Raw genomic sequence first — 21299 nt, 5'->3', positions numbered from 1 at the left:
TGCAGCATCTGCTGCTGCTCATTTCGACAGTATCAACACTTTTTAAAGTGGCTTTCCACATCACTGACAACAACACAGGGGACACAGAAAAGGGACAATTTCTTTTGCTAGCTGCAGACATTGTCTCCATTTCATGCCATCTGGATGTGCTGTGATTTGTTCCTTTTGCTATTTTTTCTTCTTCCTTTATTTGTCTTTTGTTTCGGTGGTTACTCATTCTGTTTATTTGCTGCTGGAGACAGAGCTCATCTCCACCTCTGTGGCATGGTTAGAATGCTGGGATTTACTGTTTCACATTTCAGCAAGGGGAGAAGAATTTATTAACAGACCCGTGGCTGGCAACGTGAGATCAACTTTGCAACTTACAAGGAGGGGATGTTCAACTCTTGCTTCTCCGTTTTTAAAACTTCCAGCACAAAAAAGGCTGTCTCCATATTATCTCTTGCCACGCTTAAGCAAGCCGAGTGAATTGTAGCAAGGTGCGATTCATACTTTTCAAGTGCTGTACTTAAGACTGGCCTTCCTACAGGGGTCCAAGAAATATAAGGTTCTGTGAAGTTACATGAGTCAGGGTTACTTCTTGGCTGTGGTTGTGCTTAACCCGGCTTCCAAGCACCCTTTCAAAACAGCAGTAGAGACAGATGTTCTTTCCTCACTCAAGCATATATATAGAGTCCACAAAATCCATTTAATGTGTTTGCCATCAGCATCCTGTTGCCATCATTTGAGCATCAAATGTGCTCATCCTGGGCAGAATTGTATTCTAATTTAAAGACCATTTGGGCTTCTTTATGGTCCTTGAATTCATTGTGAACCCAGCTTTCATCCTGTCACCTTGGCCTGCACTTAATGGATTTCTGATAGCCCCCGCCCTGTATGTTGTTGTTTTTTAAAAGTAATGGGAGTTTCACAGTTTATCGCATGACATAATATTCAAATGAGGAGGGTTTTTTAAAAAAAAATCCACTAGGTAGATCAGGCATAGGCAAACTCGGCCCTCCAGATGTTTTGGGACTACAATTCCCATTATCCCTGACCACTGGTCCTGTTACCTAGGGATGATGGGAGTTATAGTCCCAAAACATCTGGAGGGCCGAGTTTGCCTATGCCTGAGGTAGATTTTACACAGGTCACTTCCTCCTGTGCATCCCTCCCCTATTCTAATTTCATCCCAAAAGTCCTGTTGCAAATGTCTCATCCTTATCTAAAGTGTGGCAATAAGATACAGAGCCTTTTTGGTTGTGATACCCCATATATGCAACTCTATACATAGAGAAGCCCACCTTACAGGTTCTCTCTTCATCCATCAAAGAGCTTGATGAAACAAATCTTTACCAGAGGGCGTGTACTCTTTCAGAGTCAATGAGAGATTGGATGGGATGTTTGTTGTTGTTCTTATTTAAATGATTTAGTTGCCTGTTACCTGAAAACTCCCCAAGTGACTTACATTTAAAAGCATAAACATAAATACATTATACCAAAATTTAAATTCATATAAAACATTAACATTTTTCTACAACATACCAAAAGCAACACACACCCAGAACAGCCATGGGAAGCAAGGGCAGCATACTAACAATAGAACAGAATCAGCTTTGTCAATCAAAGGGGATGGGGGCGCAGATTTGCCCCCCACATTGCAGGGACGCATCACATGGTGTGTCACATGGCACGTCATGTGACGGGTCTTGCCCCCACCTAGCGTGCGAGCGCTCATGAACCAGGTGGGGAATGGGGGGCACAGAGCTGAGCTCCATGCTCAGCCTCCTCCTCCCCATGCGACATTGGCGGGGAGGAGGAGGCAGAGCTGGGCCACAGGATTGGGGGGGAGCCCAGCACCTCCTTGTAAAATTGGGGGGGCTGAAGACCCCTCAGCCCCCAACACTTGCTGTGCCTGAAAGGGGGAAAGATAAGTCTTTCCCTGATGCTGAACGGATGTCTGTGAGGGTGCTGGGTGCACTTCACTGGGGAGAGCATTCCACAGATGAGGAGCAGCAACTGAAACGGTCCTCTCCCTTGTCATCACCGTCAGAACTTCCCTCAGAGGAGGGACCTGGAGAAGGGTCTCCAATGAAGTTCTAAGGGTCTGGGTAGGTGCATATCAGGAGTTCCTGAGCTGTAAAGAGCTTTAAAGGTCAAAACCATCACTCTGAATTGGAATCATATGAGTAACCATGTTGGGGGGGGCGTTACTCATCTTGTTTTTAAAACTACTGTTCTACACATTGTTATTGTGAGCTGCTTCGAGCAATAGTCTAGAAGGCATTCCAGGGCAATCTAGGGCAAGGGTTGACATTGTTGGTGACCTGTCAGGACTCACATACCAGAGCCAGCCCACTGCTAATCTCCAGAGCTAACTGCTACTCCTAGGATAATATTGGTCTCCAAACTGGAGGGACGAAATAATAAATAATAGTTATGCTTTTATTTGCTGCCTTATTATTGATATTTTTTTTAACATAAAAAGGTTGTATACCAGCTTGAAAAACAAATAGGTGAGATTTAATAAGCCACACTTTAATAAGCCTTCTTGACTTTGCAATGATCATTAAATGATGCATTATTTCATATTTTAATGATATAAAGGCCAAGGCTAGCATGATTCATCTCTCATTGTGGTACAAGAGACAAACCCATTCGTTATCTATCAAGCACAGAGAAGTATGTTGACAACTGTCTGTTGTTGCTATTATTATTATTAATACTGATGTTATTACTATTGCCTTTCAGGGTGATATAATTACTGTCATCAGCCGGGTGGATGAGAACTGGGCAGAGGGCAAGTTAGGCGACAGAACTGGAATTTTCCCCATCTTGTTTGTGGAGGTAAGAACAATGTTCTGAAGCTACTCAGGGAAATAGCTGTCAATGCCTGCACATGTACTACATGTTCTCAGAGATTATCTTTATGAGATCTAACAGACAATGGGTTTGCAGGGCCAGCACAGGGAGGAGAGAGGCTTCCAGTAAAAGCAAGCCAGGCTTCTTGACGCAGTTCTGACACATCCATCCATTGGAAGAGGGAAGGGAATAAACAGGGGACAGGGCTGACTGAGGCTCAACTGACTGGGGAGTTAGGACTAGTCGGTGGGAGCAACCTTAAATTAAAAAAAAAAGCATCTGTCCTGTGCTCTCATGGCAGCTGAGGGATGGTGGCAGCGAACAACATGGACTATTTCCCAATTTTGTATAGAATTAGTAAAGAATGCTGCCACTTCTTTGAGTTCAGTCACATCTTTTCTCCAATAACACTACACATGTGCATATTGATAAATACTGGGGGGCGGGGAGGGTGGAAGGTAGTAGAGAGACCAATACTGATGAGCCCAGGCATATGGTTGCATCAAGATTCTGTGTAGTGTGTGACCAATGCATATGGGCTGTTTACATATTGGGGGTCATAATATAGCAAATACTCGGTCTTAATGAGATCAGTGGCATCAATATTATTTTCATGGGTTGGGCTGTGGAGTCCATACACACACCAGTCAAGCAAACAAGCACACCAAATATTGATGGAGTCATATGTAAAGATCCTTCCTTCCTTCCTTCCTTCCTTCCTTCCTTCCTTCCTTCCTTCCTTCCTTCCTTCCTCCTCCTCCTCCTCCTTTTTGCTGTGGCTTACCAATACCCACATATGCATCAGTAGCTGGGGTGGGGAAAGCCTCAAAATAGGAAGAGAAAGCTGCAGCAAACTGTAAGTGCTGCAAACTGGAATTCAGAGGAGTGAACCCCTAGAACCAACTGAGAATTACACTACTGTATCTGATTAAGTGGGTCCTAGTCTATGAACGCTTATGGCACAATAAGTATTGAAAGTGCCACAAGACTCTACATCATTTCACCGTAAAGACAGTAACAAATACCACTGTGTTTTCTAACAGTATCATCTTCCTACCCCATCCCTACACACACACACCTGCCAGTTTTGTTTTACATTATGCCCAAAGAAGCTTTCTGTATGGGGTTGATGGGACTTGTAGTCCAAACACATGGAGGGCACCAGGTTGGAGACCACTGAAGAAGAGGAGGAGGAGGAGTACAATAAAGAAATGGGAATGTCCACTTATGCTAGCAAGGAAGGAGATACTCTATATCAGGGGTAGGCAACCTAAGGGCCGGGGGCCGGCCCGGCCCAACTGCCTTCTCAATTCGGCCCGTGGATGATCCAGGAATCAGCATGTTTTTACATGAGTAGAATGTGTGCTTTTATTTAAAATGCATCTCTGGGTTATTTGTGGGGCATAGGAATTTGTTCATTATTTTCTTCAAAATATAGTCCGGCCCACCACATGGTCTGAGGGATGGTGGACCTGCCCACAGCTGAAAAAGGTTGCTGACCTCTGCTCTATATTCTCTTGGTATTGGCATTGTGTTCATCATTTAAAACTTTAATAAAATGTTGTTGTTTTCTTAATGTGGACAAAACAAACCTAAGGTTGGAAAACTGAAAAACTGAGAGAAACCAAAATTGACAGAGCTAACCATCCATAATCCATAAGTAACATTTACCTACCTTTTTAGCATAGACTGCATACAAAGTTCTTGCCTGAAGTGTTCCAGCTCTGCCACATGCCAAACAGGAAACTTCCTATGTAAACACACTCCAGAATGTCAAATAAGACTGCAGAATGAAATGCATTCCTGCCACAGGATAGTTGGTAGATAATATTAGATCTCAAGACTACAAGTCTGTGTCAAATGCCAACTGGATGAATATCTCGGTGCTTATCGTTATAATGGTACACAGCAGGCAGCTAAGCGATTTGGATGTAAAGATTAACTACTATGATAGAAATAGAGGGCTGTTTTCAAATGAGGGCTGAGTCTAGCTGTTGTCAAGGGCAACTGGTCCCATGTAATAGCTGTTTTCTTCAGCTTGGGGTGCACAGTCCCATTTACATCCAAAAAACCCACCCCTGTTCGTTTATTTATTTAATTTGTTTTCCTCCCAAAAGAGTCCAGGGTAGCAAAAATAATGTGATAAAAAAAGAACTTTAAAACAATTCCAGTGAAATATCGCAACTTAAATGGATTGCTGGTAGAGGAAGTGGGTGCCGAAAAGACAACACAGATTGTATTTTAAGGGGAGGAAATTCCAAGAGGCAGGTGCCACAACACTAAAGACCCAATTCCAATATTGTGTGGATCGGACCTATTCATAATATGGTATTCACCTGCAGAGCATAGTGATTGACTAGGTATATATGGGGTGAGATGGCCTTTCAGGTATCCAGATACCTGTTGAACCCTAACTGCTTCTCAGTGTTATTTTTACCTAAGCCATAGAAATCAGGCCCAACTCTAGACTAAGCTGAGACTGAGTTCATTTGCATATGCATTAGTTCTGTGGGGAAATCCCCACAGCCTGGCTTTTCAGGGATTTTGGCAAGATATTGTGAATGCTCAGCCCTGTGTCTGGAGTTCACTGCATCCTGCAAAGTATTTGAAAAAGTAGATCGGAGTAGAACATGGCATATCACAATGCAATCACAATCACAGAGCATTTCCAAGTCCACTTTGCAAGGTCAAACCCTACATACACACACACACACACACATGCCCTTTACATGTCATTAGCATGTAGACAAAGACTCCAAAGGAAGCATTTCCTGGAGTTGTTGGTTGGGGTGGCTTTGAATTCTTGGGCTCCTACAACAGCAAAATCTCATCTCCCTATTTTCCCCCTTCTTGTAGCCAAATACGACAGCACGGCAACTTCTTCAGACAAGCAAAAGTCACCAGTCCTCCCAGCTGAAATATGGTTCACCTTTGCGAAAATCCTTGCCCAGAACAAAGGGCACAGAGTCACCCACTTTCTCCGAATCTAGAAGGAAAAGCTTGAAGCAGTTCTCTATCACAACAGCCTTAAATACGCTCAACAGGATGGTCCATTCACCCATGGGACGGCAGACTCTAGACATCAGCTCGCCTGTGCTCATCAGCTCCAGCAACCCCTCAGTGATGACCCAGAACCATGAGAAAATAGAATTCCCATACAGCACACCTGTTCAGGTAAATCCACATTCATTCTTTTTTAGTGTTGCTTGTAAGGAAGACGCTGGAAGCACTAAGAAAACAATATGCATACGATTAGACACTGTACTCTTCAGAGAGGACTGTTTGCCTTTGGGAGTTCCTCTTCCACACCATTTCGTTTATTCATCTTTGGAAGTGCTCATTGTGGTGTGGGACACTATGCCCCCACTGCCCTCATCTGATCTCTTCGTGTCAGTCGAGGGTGGATAGCAGATTTTCCACCCCCATGAGTGAGCACTTCCAAAGACAACGTGGGGGAGGAAAAATGATAGAGGAAGATAGAAGATAGGTGTTGCACATACATTGTCTGTCTTCTGGATTGCCACCTCCACTAAGTTTTCTGGTTTTACTTTATGTGGCTTGCAAGTATCTCTGGAATTTGGAAGCCACCTAGGACTGAGAAGGAGGTGGGGCCCAGGAGAAGGTGATAGACTGGCTGGCTGGGCAGGAAGGCTTGCTTGGCCCGGTCTAGACCAGTGGCCACCAGTTCCCACCTCCTGTGTGAAGGGATATGGGCATGGGCTTAATCGGGAGCAGAGCTCCATATTGAATTGGGTAACTGAATTTAATTTTCAGGGACAAAGCTGAACTAAAGGTTTAGTACTGCCCAGCTGTAAGAGCTGTTCAGCAATGACATAAGCTTGTTAAGTATCCTGTCTTGGATGTTTTTAAGCAAAAAGCTGGGTAGAGTTAATGATCTCAAGGACTTATTGTATTAGATTACACTAGACAATCCATTTGGGCCTCTTCCAACTCTGTGAGTCTTTCATGGAAATAAAGGTGTATTTAGATGACCTGTTTATTGAGGATTCAGCCTGAGGTGTTTGCAGGGAGATTAGAAAATGTTTGCTATTAATGAGCATTTATTCTGATTTGTTTGCATGGAGGTTAGATGATGTTTCATCAAGGCAAGCATTTTCCCATACTTCCCAATCCATTTTCCCATCAATTTCCTTATTGTAAAATGTTCAATATTTGGAGGAAGTTGGTTTGTTACGCAATACCTCCCAACCAGCTATTATTATGCAGTGTGAATTTGCTGGTAGTATATGATTGAATCCCACCTGAAAATAGTGACTGTCTGTAAGCGTCCTAAGTTGCACTGGAATCAAGGGGACTTACTATCAAGCAATAGGATATATTTTGCAGTGTGCTGAAAGTCCCTTAACTCCTGTAGAACCAGCTTATCCTGCTACATACCTTCATATACCACAGCATAAAGGTTAGCTGACTAAGAGCAGGGCAACACAAGAACTACTCATTCTTCTAGATCAGTGCTGATTTTAAATTCTTAAAACCACCAGAGCAAGAATAATAAAGATTAAAGACTCAATTTAAGACGTGTGTGTGTCAGACAAAGCAGGGGAGGGGGAGGGAGATAAATCACTAGCATTAACAATGCCCACAAGACAATGTACCATCCAACAAGTAAGACACTTTTCCCCCTCTCTCTCATTGAAATTGAAAGTTCTGCCTTATGAGTCACTCAAGCCGCCAATGATTCATAAAGGAGGAGCTGAAATAAAAGGCTAATACTCTTCATTCATTTGTGCTCTTATTTGTTATTTGACAAGACTGGAAAAATGAGGATGGAGAGAGAGAGAGAGTGAAGATTACATTTGGAAATGAGATAGTCCATTATAGTGTGAAATAACTATTTGGTTCACATTCCCTACATCCCCAAACAGTAGGAAGTTCCAGAGCAGCTTTAGTAGGACCACCGCACTAAACTGAGCTGAAGAGTTCAGACTTAACACCCTAAAAGGCTGAGGAGGAATTTCTGGTTCTGAGGTATTTAATGTGCACCTCGATTTCTTGATATTGCTTACAAAAAGAAAATGTGAAAACAAAGTGATAGCCGTATTTTTCACTCTCTAAGACACACTTTTTCCCTCCTAAAAAGCAAGGGGAAATGTGTGTGCGTCTTATGGAGCAAATGCAGGCTGCGCAGCTATCGCTGAAGCCAGAACAGCTGTTCTGGCTTCAGCAAAAGCAATGCAAATCCTCTTCAACATTTGATTCAGAATATTTTTTTTCTTGTTTTCCTCCTCTAAAAGCTACGTGAGTCTTATGGTCGTGTGCGTCTTATAGAGCGAAAAATACGCTATTTCATTAATCAGTCATTGGTGTTGAGTTTCTTCCACCTGTTTAAAAACTGATAACTTGGTTTTTTAAATAATAATAATCCAGAACAAAACACAATATGCTGATGGAAGTTCTCCTGCATAAAAAAACCCTGCATATAATACATATGTGCCTCAGTTTCTCCAAATAGGATGAATGTTATAATGCTTAATTTGAAATTTCCCCTTTCAGCACAGATAAAGCCTATCAAAGTCTTTAGCCACATACATGCATTTTCCTTGCTGCTTTGGAAAACAATAAGTAATATTATTGTGAAATAGGACTTTGGGTGTGTCCCGTAATGCTCTCAACAGTTCTCTTTAGGCCTCTTTAGACGTTGAGCCTGACGACACGAGGACAGTCCAGCGAAAATTAATCTTCTGAAATTGATAGTCCTGGGACCAGGGAACCCTGGTTTCAACCTAGAGATTCCTCCACCCCATTGCCTCTAAAACTGCTGCTGAATGAGGGGAAGGGGCAGCCAGGCCTTCTTTGGCCTTCATTGTCTGTCAACTATGACATGTTACCAGTGAGGCATCCCTCTCATTACTGCAGGGGGGGAAGGAATGACAGGACCATGGGTAGAATAGACAGCAGAAGCTTCAACTGCCAGTTCTCTCAATTCAGCAGCCGTTTTAAATGTAAAGGGTTGTTTTTTATTCCATGTTGCAACCTGGCAACTGTTCCTGGAAGCCAGAGATACAATGACTAAAAATGACTGTTTTCCTTGAAAACAGCCCATATAAGTGGATGCCTTTCGTTCGCTAGAATGATGCCAGTGACAAGGCTCTAAAGTCTGGGGGAAATTCACATCCTATCTTTTTCCGCCCAGAAAAAGCCCAGGTGTCATCAGTGAACAAAGGATTAAGTATAACGCAACTGGCTCCCAAAGAGACACGTGGATTGCAACAATCCAGAATCTAGTTTGCAATTTATTAATCTGTCTGAGAGCAAATTGTATGCATTGCTCATAGACGTAATGCCAGTGATCAGATTCCGGGGCGGGGCGTAAGGAGCCCTAGATGAAATTCATAAGCCAACTCCTAACTAGTCCCCTATGCCTTTTGATTTAGCAAAATCACTAATCCATAGCCTCAGAGCCGTAGCTATGGAGGGAGCTAGCCAGTACTTTTGCCCCAGGTGAAGCCTCCAGGGGGCTCCACTGAGGCTCCTAGCCTGTCAGCCATTTTACTGTTTGGGCTACAGGTGGAGCAGCTCAAGAGCCCTAAAGATATTTGACTGCTACCTAAGGTGAGTTCACTGCCTCTGGTTGGACTGCCGCCCTCTCGTAAGCCAAGTTGCAGCCTCATGTCCCACACAGCTTCTGACTCCCTAGTCGGTTGCGGGTGAAGGTCCCACAGTTTTCTGCAGACTCGCTCCAATCCACTCCTCCCACCGCCGCCCAGCTAGCTGATGCTGCAGTTTGCCAAGTGCCTCAGCCCTAAGCCTACACAATTGCACTCCTTTCCCATGTGTGGCTGGGCAGGAGTAATAAGCCCTCGTTTATGTCCTGTTACCGTTTTTAATGTCCTAAAAATATAAAATAGCCCTGCTGCGTCAGTCCTATCTAATCCAGCATCCTAGTCTCTGAATGACTAAAGGTAAAGGGAGCCCTGACCATTAGGTCCAGTCGTGACCGACTCTGCTAACCTAGCAGTACGAAAGCACGTCAACGTGCAAGTAGATAAATAGGTACCGCTCCGGCGGGAAGGTAAACGGCGTTTCCGTGCACTGCTCTGGTTCGCCAGAAGCAGGCTTAGTCATGCTGGCCACATGACCCGGAAGCTGTGTGCTAGCTCCCTCGGCCAATAAAGCGAGATGCGTGCCACAACCCCAGAGTTGGTCACGACTGGACCTAATGGTCAGGGGTCCCTTTACCTTTACCTTTACCTTTACCTTTACACATGAAACTGCCTGATTCTGTGTCAGGCCACTTGGTCTCTCCAGCTCAACCATGCTACAAAAAATGTGCTCTGGAGTAAAAGGCTCAGAGGAACTTGGCAAGCTGGCATGCTCTTTACTGCTTTTGTATGTGGGGAGGGTGGTTGGCTTGGTACATATTACCATGCATGCCTGCCTGCCTGCCTAAGAGGAAGGGGGCTGAAAGAAAATGCAAGGGACCAAATAATAAAAAAGTATTAGAAAGTACAACTTTGTATTCAGATAATATATTGCCTACTCTTAGTGCCCTTTAAAAACAGTTGTGTTCAGGTGTGTGCGCATGTGGATGTGTATGCAAAAATGGGGGGGGAGGCAAACTGAGTATTTGTGAAAGAAAGCCTAGTTTTGCCTCTGCATAGCCTTCTAAAACAGTGGTTTCTGTAAGGGGCTAATACAAATGATAAGCAAGCCAGGACCCCTTTGCTCCCTCTCTCTGTAATTTGAACACCCTGCAATACTTTTGCCTAGGTAGGCAAGCATGCTGGTCATTGAAAAACAGTAGCTATCAGCTTTCAGTCACATCAGTGCTCTTCTAAAGCTGAATTAATGACATTAGATTAGAACAGGCTGCAATGAACTATTTTGCCACTCATTAATCCAGGATGGAGATGCACAACTGTGCTGTACGTATAATGAAAAGGGGATGGGGAAAGAGCTGCGAAAAAGATAACACAGAGGGGAAAGCCAGCTTGTTGATGGCATATGCGAGATGATGATGCATTTCACAAGACTCTAATTATATAGCAAGAGACACATACTTCCCTGAGCTTTACTCAAGCTTTGGCTAACCATATTTATTAATTTGCATGCCTTAACTTAATTACAAATATTTGCTCCTTACTGTCATTTTAGAATAAAGCAGAAGGATGGTAAAAGAGGAAGATGTTTGTTTTATTGCAGTCGTTTCTCAACTTGCAGATAGAAAATGAAATTATAACAATACTGACTTTTTGGCCGGGGGGGTGGCGGCGAGGGAGAGACCCTTGGCTCTGTGCCAAGGGTCAGGCTGCTGCAGTTTATAGCAGATCAACTTGAGTAGTGCTCCTAAAGGGAACAAAATGAATGAATGGAGGTTCGGTTCTTTCCCAGTTGGAAACTATTGCACTTCAAAGTCCTTGTTGTTTCCTTCCATGCCAGCCTCTCCTTGCTCACTCTCCAGCAGCCACTGTGAGTTATCCAAGGGAGGAGACTGGCAGCAGCAGTCATGAGAGGCAACCGGATGCTCCCTTGCCACCAGTGCTGAATTTACGTATAAGCTAAACAAGCTATAGCTTAGGGCCCCACTCTCTTGGGGGCCCCAAAAAAATTTAAAGGAAAAAACCTGGATGTACATTTCCAAAATATAAGCTAAAAAAATAAAATAAAACCTACATACAGCAACAGTGTTTTGTGTTGTGTAGGCTACCATGATGTAAGTACAGTGGTACCTCTAGATATGAACGGGATCCGTTCCAGAGCCCCGTTCACATCTAGAGGTAAATGTAACTAGCGACAGCACGTCTGCGCATGTGCGTGACATCATTTTGAGTGTCTGCGCATGCGCAAGCGGCAGAACCCAGAAGTAACGCGCTCCGTTACTTCCAGGTTGCCGAGGAGCGCAACTCGAACGCGCTCAACTCGAAGCGTATTTAACCCGAGGTATGACTGTAATGGGCCCTGCCTGCTTGCCTGCTCCCTAAAATATCACTAGTTTGCTTATTTCTATATATAGGGTACCTACATTCTGCACGTGCAAATGGCTTTAGATACCTATTAGCTCCATAAAGTACCATATAGCATATATTCAACACATAAAACAGTGACAATTTGTTGTTGACAAAGGACAGCTGAACATATAAAGGGCCCCATTACCTTCAGTAGTTCAGGGCCTCATCACACCTACATCTGGCCCTGCTTGCCACTGCTGCTTGGGACCAGCGCCAGCTCATTCTCCTCCCTGAGCTTGACAGCGGCAGCACTGGCAGGGGAAATAGGGACATTCCAAAATCAAACCGGAAGCCGGGGTGGCTTTCATAATTCCAGGACTGTCCCTGGAAAATTAGGACACATGGAGGGTATGAAACTAGTAAAACGTATAGGAGTTCTGCTGGGGATTGGATGGAGGGGCTGAAGGGAGACAATCACTTTTTTGGCAGAATGAGCTATGAAATTCACTCAGGAGATGCTTCTAAATGCCTGCTCAGAATCCTAACTACCTCAGAAATTAATAAGGAAGCTGAGTTCCTGAAGGCACCTAGGAGGTGTTTGGCCTTCAATGCATTCCTGAGCTTTGGGTGTGGACCTGGTAAATTGCTTTTTGTGCTCTGGTGAGTTGTGAGGCTCTCAGTTTCCCCAGCATCGTAGCTCAAGACTGACCACATTGATGCCAGCTTAATGGAATGAGCCCTTTTGGCTCTTTTGAGAGGTTAGTTTTTCCTTTATAATAATACAATCCTTGATTTTTAAATGCAAATGTTTTCTTTTAAAAAGCAGGGAGGTATGATTACAGTTTTCTGCACTGGTAGAAAAAATGGAACAAGGAACTGATACGATTATTTCAAGTGAAAAGAAAATGCATTTCTTTGCCTAGAGAGCCAGCGTGGTGTAGTGGTTAAGAGCAGTGGACTTGTAATCTGGTGAACCGGGTTCGTGTCTCCTCTCCTCCACATGCAGCTGCTGGGTGACCTTGGGCTAGTCACACTTCTCTGAAGTCTCTCAGCCCCACTCACCTCACAGGGTGTTTGTTGTGGGGGAGGAAGGGAAAAGAGAATGTTAGCCGCTTTGAGACTCCTTCGGGTAGTGATAAAGCAGGAAATCAAATCCAAACTCTAGTCCCTGAAGCGTAAGGGTGGTCAGAATTTGTCCTGACTGTTGACTTATGTTACTTTCTGGAGGAAATTCTGTGCTTGGGAACATTCAGACTGTAATCTTGTGTACACTTATCCAGGAGTCTGTTCCACTGAATTCAAGACATTTTCTTCTGAGTAGACAGGAATAGGATTGTGTGGCGTGCTGGATTTAAAATGCAGTCACTGGTTCATACAGAACAGGCTCCACTGCAAAGAGTTCCTGTGTATTTCATGTGTATTTGATTTATCATCTTATGGTAGATTTTACTTTATTTAGAACTGTGCAAAAAGGGGGTTAACTCATTTCCACAGTACGCCATGGGTTAAGTCCCATCCAGGAGATTATATTAAATATAAATATAAATGAAATGAACTCAATAAATATCATTATATAGCCAATGTTTATCTATCATAATCACTGTTACTAGGAATCAAAAAAATAAAAAGAATAAAGATAAAGGAATGCTGTTGTATTGCAAAATCATGTTATTAAATACAGAAATACCACATTGGCAAGGGAGATGGACTCTGTACATGCCCGTTTCCTATATTACAGAGGCTCATAGTTCCTAATTAAAAATTTTGCACTATACCTTGTGAAGTTCTTTACTACTCTTAGGCCGTTTTGAACCTCTTTTGGACCCTCAGGTCTATAGTGGATCAGAATGAAAGTTGGTTTTGCAGGGGTAAGAAGGGATAGAAATAGAATGATCAGGGAGGGGGAAGAGGGTAGAAGAGGTGTAGCTTATCATGCAAGATTCCCTCTTCTATACAGCCATTTAAAGAATGATGCAGCAGCCTTGTCTCCTGACCGCCTTAAATTATAATTACTTGCCAGCTATCAAATTGGTGCCACATAGTCTAGCTTCTGTGCTATTCCTCAACCTGTTTACTTAGACGTAGGGAAACCAATGGAACTTCCTTTCAAATAAATCTATGTAGGACTGGAATGGGGAACATAATCGAGCATAAATTCCACACAGAGGGGGTTTGACAATAGCATACTTAGCTGTACTTACCCTGTTGAAATGTCACCGCTAAATTCCAGCTTTCATTCAAAACAGAAGCTTCGCTTGCATGATTGCATGCATGAATAAGGGTCTAGAGTGAAAATGAAAAAGGGTGGGGAGGGGACCTTCAACATGCATATTAAATTTCATTATTACAATCCAAAACTCATACTTTTCAAGAGGAAGGGGAGTTAACTCATAATTTCTTAATCTTTGGCCTCGGCAGTCCTTTTGTTTAATTAACACCAGATGCGACTCCATTATTTCTGCCTTTGGCTCAACAATCCCAAGGGTGGCCTCTTGCAAACAACCATTTGTTTTCTGATTGGAATTCTCCATGCAGTTCGGCCAGCTGTCACATCTTTTTCCCCAGCTGTGGCAGGCAAAGGAGGCAGATGAATATGCTGTGAAACTGTCGCCTGACACCCAGTTGCAAACTACAAACTGTCTCAGAGGGACTTTCAACCGTTCTCCCATCTCGTTGGCAAGGGCCAATTAGCCCTTTATAACAAAGTCACCTGCCTATAACCAAGACCTTCCACTGTAATTTGCCCCAAACTGCTTTCTTTGTCACATTATCGCCGGGAAAGCTTGGATAATACTGGTCCGACCCCTGATGTATGGGATACCTGCCTGCTGCTCACATGCCAATAAGGTTGCAGCTCCATTCGAAAACTTGCACACTCAGTTCAACAGGACACTTTCACTTAAATGCTCATGGGATGAACTTCCACGAGCTGGGCATGCTCAATTCTCTGTGTGTTTACTCAGAAGTGAAATCTACTAAATTCGGCAGGGCTTGATCCCCAGGTAAATTGCCCAAAAATGCAGCCTTAAAGGGTTTTTTTGCACCTCTTTGAAATGTAAATAAGCAACCTACATTGGCCAGATGTTCATTTGCATTACAAATGCCTCTCTTCCTCTCTCTCTCTATTCTGTATGAACAGTAATCACATATTCACATAAATAGTACAGGAGAAATTAAACCTCTGTGTGTGAAAGCCACCTCAACTTGTTTGTGGCATGTGTGCTTCAAGGCAAGAAGCAACTGCATCAGATGTACCATGAAGTGTGTTCTTGTCTACAAAGGTTCATGTAGGATTATGTTAGTTAACCTGCAGTCCTAATGGGCCTGACTTCTGAGTCACCAGGCATAGGATTTCCCTGTTAGACTTGAGATGCCACCAGACTTTCTCTTCTCTGCTGCAACAGACCAAGGACCACTTTGAGACATAAGTATGACAAGTACAAAACACACCGAGAGATGTGGATTATAAAGGCATACATGTATCAGTTATTGAGTGTTTTTCTTTAGATCAGCATTCCTGTGTGTGCTACATATGGAGTAAGCTCCACTGAACTCAGGAGGACTTTCTCCTGAGATAAAATACTAAGTATTTTGACACACAATCCACATAAACTGGAGCCCAGGCTTTCCCCAGTTATATATTTATCCATGTGTTGTTGTTTTTAAAGTATCTGATTAATATACATGCTTTTTTTATAGCTGATGAGATACATTTGCATTTCCTGCTCTTGTACCTGAGTGAAAAACATCCAAGATGCTAAGTATTTACACTCTTCTGCAATACACAAACAAACCTTTAATAAAACTGAGGATGTAGGACTCACCCTTTAATTATAACGAAAGGTTGTAGGGTGTAATGAGATGTAAATGGGCTAAAAAAACAGTTGCACTCATGGTATCTTCTTTTGAGTTTTCTGTTCATTCTCTAGAGAGCGGCCGAAAAGTCCTGCGTTTTTCTGTGGATAAATAAAGCAGAAAATAAGCTCAGAACAAAAGGTGTGGGTGACAGTGTTACAGTCATCCTGCACGCTGTGTAATAATAACCTGAGTAACCTGTGGGGGGGGGGGGATATGTCCAAAACAGCTGTACTCTCTCTGTGGGACTGGAAGTAAGTAGAGAGCAAAAAATCCTCTGTCAAGATAGGTGAGGCTGTCATTTTAAAGCCCTAGAAGTCAACATGTACTCTCTGCCGCAGGGTGCCACTCCTCAAAAGATGAAGCTTTGCTCCTATAAATGATAGAAACTGCCCGAGTCAGCAACGCCCACAAGTCTTTGGCTTTGGCTGTCTTTCTCTGTGGCAGCTGCTCACCTCTGCACTGAAACCAATTGCTTTTGAAAATACTGTAGTGTGGGGGTTTTTTTCCCCTTCCCTCTTTTGCAGCACTGTTTCATTGTTCTGTACACGAGGAAGAGGAGAAGAGACCAAATTAATTTGGCTTACTGAAAGAAACAAAACAGTTGGCTTGAGTTAATTTGGGTTTGCGGCCAGGGGAAAGACATAAAAGTCAAATAGGGATAGGCATATGAAATGATTGTAGTTATTATTGATTGACAGTTATTATTTGCCGACAGGGGGGTTATACTGTTATTATCGGACTGCACTGGGACTTAGCTTAAAACATGACTTCCCTTAGGGTCCTTTGCACCCCTGGCAAGAAGCTGCATCAGCACACACACCTGAAAAAAAATCACTTTACCACAACAGCCACATTAGAAATTTCTACATTTGATGTGACCCAAGTACTTGAAGCACCTAGAATCAGGGTGAGGTGAAGCAGGGTGAAAAAGATTCACTTGCATTTCTGTTACTGTGCAAGAAGGATGGGTAGCTTCTCACACATTTGATGTTGCCGGGATAGCGGTGGCGCATTGCCACACACATATACATCATACACCCCTTGGTCTGATAGGTGTTTTAATTTTGAATCCCCCACCCAGGCCTGCACCCCCAGTAGGGATTGGTTTCACCAACCCCTAGGTATGCCTCTGTATTTCACAGACAAAAATGGGGGCATCCCTGGGCATGAATGGGTGGGACTATGAGTGGTGCCTAGGAGTCCAACAGCATGACCTGATGGACAGTGGTGGGACCAATACAATGCAAACTCAAATGCACCACATGGAGGAAGCCTCTTGTATGGTCTGTGGATAATAATAATAATAATAATAATAATAATAATAATAATAATAATAATTTATTTATTTATACCCCGCCCATCTGGATTTCCCCAGCCACTCTGGGCGGCTTCCAGCAGAACACTAAAATACAATAACCTATTAAACATTAAAAGCTTCCCTAAACAGGGCTGCCTTCAGATGTCTTCTAAAAGTCTGGTAGTTGTTTTTCTCTTTCACATCTGGTGGGAGGGCGTTCTACAGGGCGGGTGCCACTACCAAGAAGGCCCTCTGCCTGGTTCCCTGTAACTTGGCTTCTTGCAGCGAGGGAACCGCCAGAAGGCCCTCGGCACTGGACCCCAGTGTCCGGGCAGAGCAATGGGGGTAGAGACGTTCCTTCAGGTATACTGGACCGAGGCCGTTTAGGGCTTTAAAGGTCAGCACCAAGACTTTGAATTGTGCTCAAAAACATATTGGGAGCCAGTGTAGGTCTTTCAAGACCGGTGTTATATGGTCTCGGCGGCCGCTTCCAGGCACCAGCCTAGCTGCTGCATTCTGGATTTGTAATTTCCAGGTCACCTAATACAATAAATGCTTTTCTGTTGACACAGAGGAAGCAGAAACTGAAATTCCAAAAATAAGTTGCTTCCTGAATATTGGCAGATAAATATTTCCCTGGAACATATCTCTGTGGCTATCCTGGCTGAGTTAGAACAATTGTTGGAGAGTAACCCCCCCCCCCCAAGCCTCTAAATTATCATACTTTGTGGCTAGTGTTTATTAATGCTCAGTGCTTAAGGTAGCTCCACTTATTGTTTTCAGGTGGTGACTGCCAACAGAAATGGAGTCAAGATGGTGCCACTGTGAAACAAGGGGAAGGCATTAGCATACTCAGGGTAACTCCTAGGTTTGCAGAATATTTATAAAAACTAAAGAGGCAAAAGGCCACTCCAGCCCTCACCCCTGCAAAAAACTACAACAGTCCAATGAGGAATGCTAAATATCAGTAGGAAGTAGAAAACAGGGGAGAACAGCTTTGTGCTTGAGCTCTTTACAGCTTATAGAATCTTGGAAGAGGTCATGGCTAACCAGCTGAAATAGGAGTGCTTCTGTTAGGAGGTGAGGTGCACTGCAATTTGCTTGTCCCAGGTTCCACTTGTTAATTCTACAGCTGATTTTTCCCTTATAAATGATCCTCACTGTCACTCTGAAGAACTAAGGAGGAAGAACAGAAGCTGAGATATTACCCCCAAGTGTTCTGACTATTCTCCTCATCACTGGACGTTGCATTTTTTATTTCATTTTTTTACTTTAATATTTTTTGGTGTTTCATTTCTATGTAAAGGAAACAAGCATTTCGCTGTTGGGCCATTCAAAGGAATGTTCATCCCTTTTATTTTTAAGTGATGGACACCACAAAGCTTATCTGCTCTCCTTCAATAGTGTCCTGTCATTTTATGAAAAGGCTTGCTATTGGGGAGAACAGAAAGCATAAATCCAACTGCATGTGTGGCTGAAACATTCTGCATAATCCTCTAATAATTCAAACCCCACTGAAGCCACTGTAGCAATTGCAGGATGGTTACAAGAAGTCCCTTCAATTATCTTGGATGCAAAATGTAGTGCAGGTTGGCTAATCTTGCCTTGCTCCAAGTTCAAGAGCAATGCAAGGAGAGATTCACAGTTTCCCTATTTTGTTACTGCCAGTAGAGAAAGTGGTAGGATTTGTGATTGAACAATAAGCACTTGCTTCAAATGCCAGTGAGGAATAAATGCACCAGCCTGATAATTAAGCCACATATTTTCGAAGCGATGAGAGGCAAAGGTCCAAACTTCCAACTACCTTGGCATTAGAAAGGGAGGCAGAGAAGAGAGAATGTGTGCAATATATTAACTCTGGCTCCGTGGATAAATTCCACTATAATTGCTTTTTCTCCCCTTTTCTTTTTTTTGCTGATCTGAAATTCTTAAGTATTTTCCATTACTGGCGATCTCTCTTCACTCCCTTTTCTGAAAGCAATTCAGAAAAGTGTGTCTCCTGAATTTCCCCCTACTGCAGCAATAGGCAGTGCTGGTAGGATGTAAACGTCAGATAAGAGCAAAGGGCCAGATCGGGTAATTAGTAAATTTGTGGGCACAGGAAAGGAATTAGGGTGGAGGAAGAGTGCATTGGGAGGAACAAGGAGGAGACAACACACAACAGTATCACCCTTTATGAAACATGCCTGCCTTAAGCATTGTAATCTTTAATCCTGGGAGTGTGTCCACAAGTGTCTCCGAGAATAATATATTTATTATGATCCACTGTGTCAGGTTCTTGTATAAGTCGTTCTTCCGACATTACAGTTTCTGTCCTAGAAACTAAACTTTTTATCAGGATTCCAATAATCTCCATGAGTCACTTCCATATAACCTACTCCTTGAACATTCATCTTGATTTATTGGCACAAAGTTTGTGGGGAGGTTAGATGTTGTTGGCTATTTATTGATATCCCCAAATGTGGGGTTCTTGAATGTTTCTCCATGTGTTTTCCCCTTCACTCTCTCACATGCTGTCCCCTGAATACACATTCATTCATTCATTCATTCAATCATTCACAATGCTCACAAAGGCTCATACAGACCCTACTCATGCATGCCAGTCGCATACCACTCTCTGGCTACTCATGCAACAGCCACAAGCAAACAGTCTACCTACCCATTGACCAACCCTTTGACAGTTTCTGCCTCCTCCCTCCCCTGCTGAACCTCTCCTACCAACAACAAAGTCACCTCATTTGATCCTAGACCTTGTGTACTAAGGACAAAAATTCACATAACAAAGCCTTGGCTTCTTTAAAATTAAAAATGGTTAAACCCCTGAAAAGCAGCTGTAGGGGATTTTGAGCTGAAAAATAGCGGGTTGGAGATAAGAATAAGCACTCCCTGTCCTCTGCCACTCCTCAAAATTGCAGCTTCCACAGACTGCTTTTCAGTAAAGAAAGTTGGGGCTTTGTTACAGGCAGTTGTGTGCAACATGTAATTTAGTCCTGAGCCTATAGTAAGGAGGATTAATTTAAATCAGCTGAAGCCAAAGAACGTACACCCAACAGTGATGGATAGTTTACTCTTTTGTTGCATCTATGTGGTTTGGATGGTAAAATGGCAAAATCACATTTTGGGGCAGATCTGTGGCACTCTCGTGTGAAAGAGGACATGGCTGTAATGGCAGGCATTGTCCTAAGCACCCAGACTTTCAGCTGAAGAGAGCCTGATAAGCAGTTGGCTGCAGGCTGTCTTACATTCAACTGGGTGACCTGCAAAAGATCCTTCTTCCCTGCACCCTACATGCTTACTAAATGTGTGAAGAGACCTTGTGTGCGGTGTTCTTTAATTTGCTACTTAATTAGTCTACAACCTTGCAAAGATTGTTCAAAGCAGGCTTTGGGCAAGAAGACACATAGAAAATAATGCATTAGATTGGATCAATATGTGTTATGTACAATCCTTATGGAAAATATCATGTTCCAGTGGAATCTCCCCCCATCACCACCCACTTCCATAACAACACTGTACTAGGTAGTAAGGGCTGCACTGGGCATGTGCTTAATATACAGCAGAAGTGGGGGAGCCCAAATCTCACTAGGCCTGCTGTCTTGTTACATTGAGCACACGTACAAGGTGACTCTGCATGTGTGCATGTGTTTGCGCAAAAGAATGTATACTTGTTGATTTGTACAACTCAGCTATTGCATACTCTGGTACACAAACTGTACACTTGCTGTACATTATTTGTGAATAACTGTATGAGTGTACAGTTCAACTATGTGTGTGCACAGGTACACAGAATAGGGAGAAGGGGAGGGAGCCTTATCTCTCCAGTCCTCAATATCAACCAGAATGGATATTTCACATGCAGACACACACAGAGAGAGACACATACACCTTACATGAAGAGTCCCTGTTGATTCAATCGGGACTTTTCCCTATGACTCCTCTTTCTAGTGGGACAGACCTCCACTCCAATTACAGTGGTGGAAGTGAAGAGATAAGCTTCTGCTTTCTCAGGGCTGCCATTGCAGTAAAATTGCATTGGTTAAAGCATGGGTAGGCAAACTAAGGCCGGGGGGCCAGATCCACCCCAATCGCCTTCTAAATCTGGCCTGTGGCCGGTCCAGGAATCTCATGTTTTTACATGAGTAGAATGTGTCCTTTTATTTAAAATGCATCTCTGAGTTATTTGTGGGGCATAGGAATTCATTCTTTTTTTTTTCTTCCAAAATATGGTCTGGTCCCCCACAAGGTCTGAGGGACAGTGGACCAGCCCCCTGCTGAAAAAGTTTGCTGATCCCTGGGTTAAAGAAAAACAAGATACATAGCTGTCTCCTATGTTTTCAGCACATGGTAGCAAAGGAGTTTCTCCTCGTTACAGTGGTACCTCGGGTTACAGACGC

General features: G+C 43.3%; 1 protein-coding gene across 4 annotated transcripts in view; it reads left to right on the top strand.

The window, feature by feature from the left end:
- Window positions 1-21299, top strand: part of SH3RF2 (SH3 domain containing ring finger 2) — a 77206-nt gene that overhangs the window by 35598 nt on the left and 20309 nt on the right. For 3 of the 4 annotated variants that reach the window (XM_081900811.1, XM_081900809.1, XM_081900810.1), the window contains 2 exons: window positions 2731-2826; window positions 5698-6015. In XM_081900811.1, coding sequence (XP_081756937.1) covers window positions 2731-2826; window positions 5698-6015 — 414 coding nt within the window. The remainder of the gene's footprint in view (window positions 1-2730; window positions 2827-5697; window positions 6016-21299) is intronic. The other variant, XM_081900812.1, reaches the window with a different exon arrangement.

This window comes from Podarcis melisellensis (genome assembly GCF_964234715.1).
Source record: "Podarcis melisellensis genome assembly, chromosome: 2".
NCBI classification, from domain to species: Eukaryota; Metazoa; Chordata; class Lepidosauria; order Squamata; family Lacertidae; genus Podarcis; species Podarcis melisellensis.
Note: the sequence above shows the minus strand (reverse complement) of the source record. Positions and strands in the feature narration are given on the sequence as shown.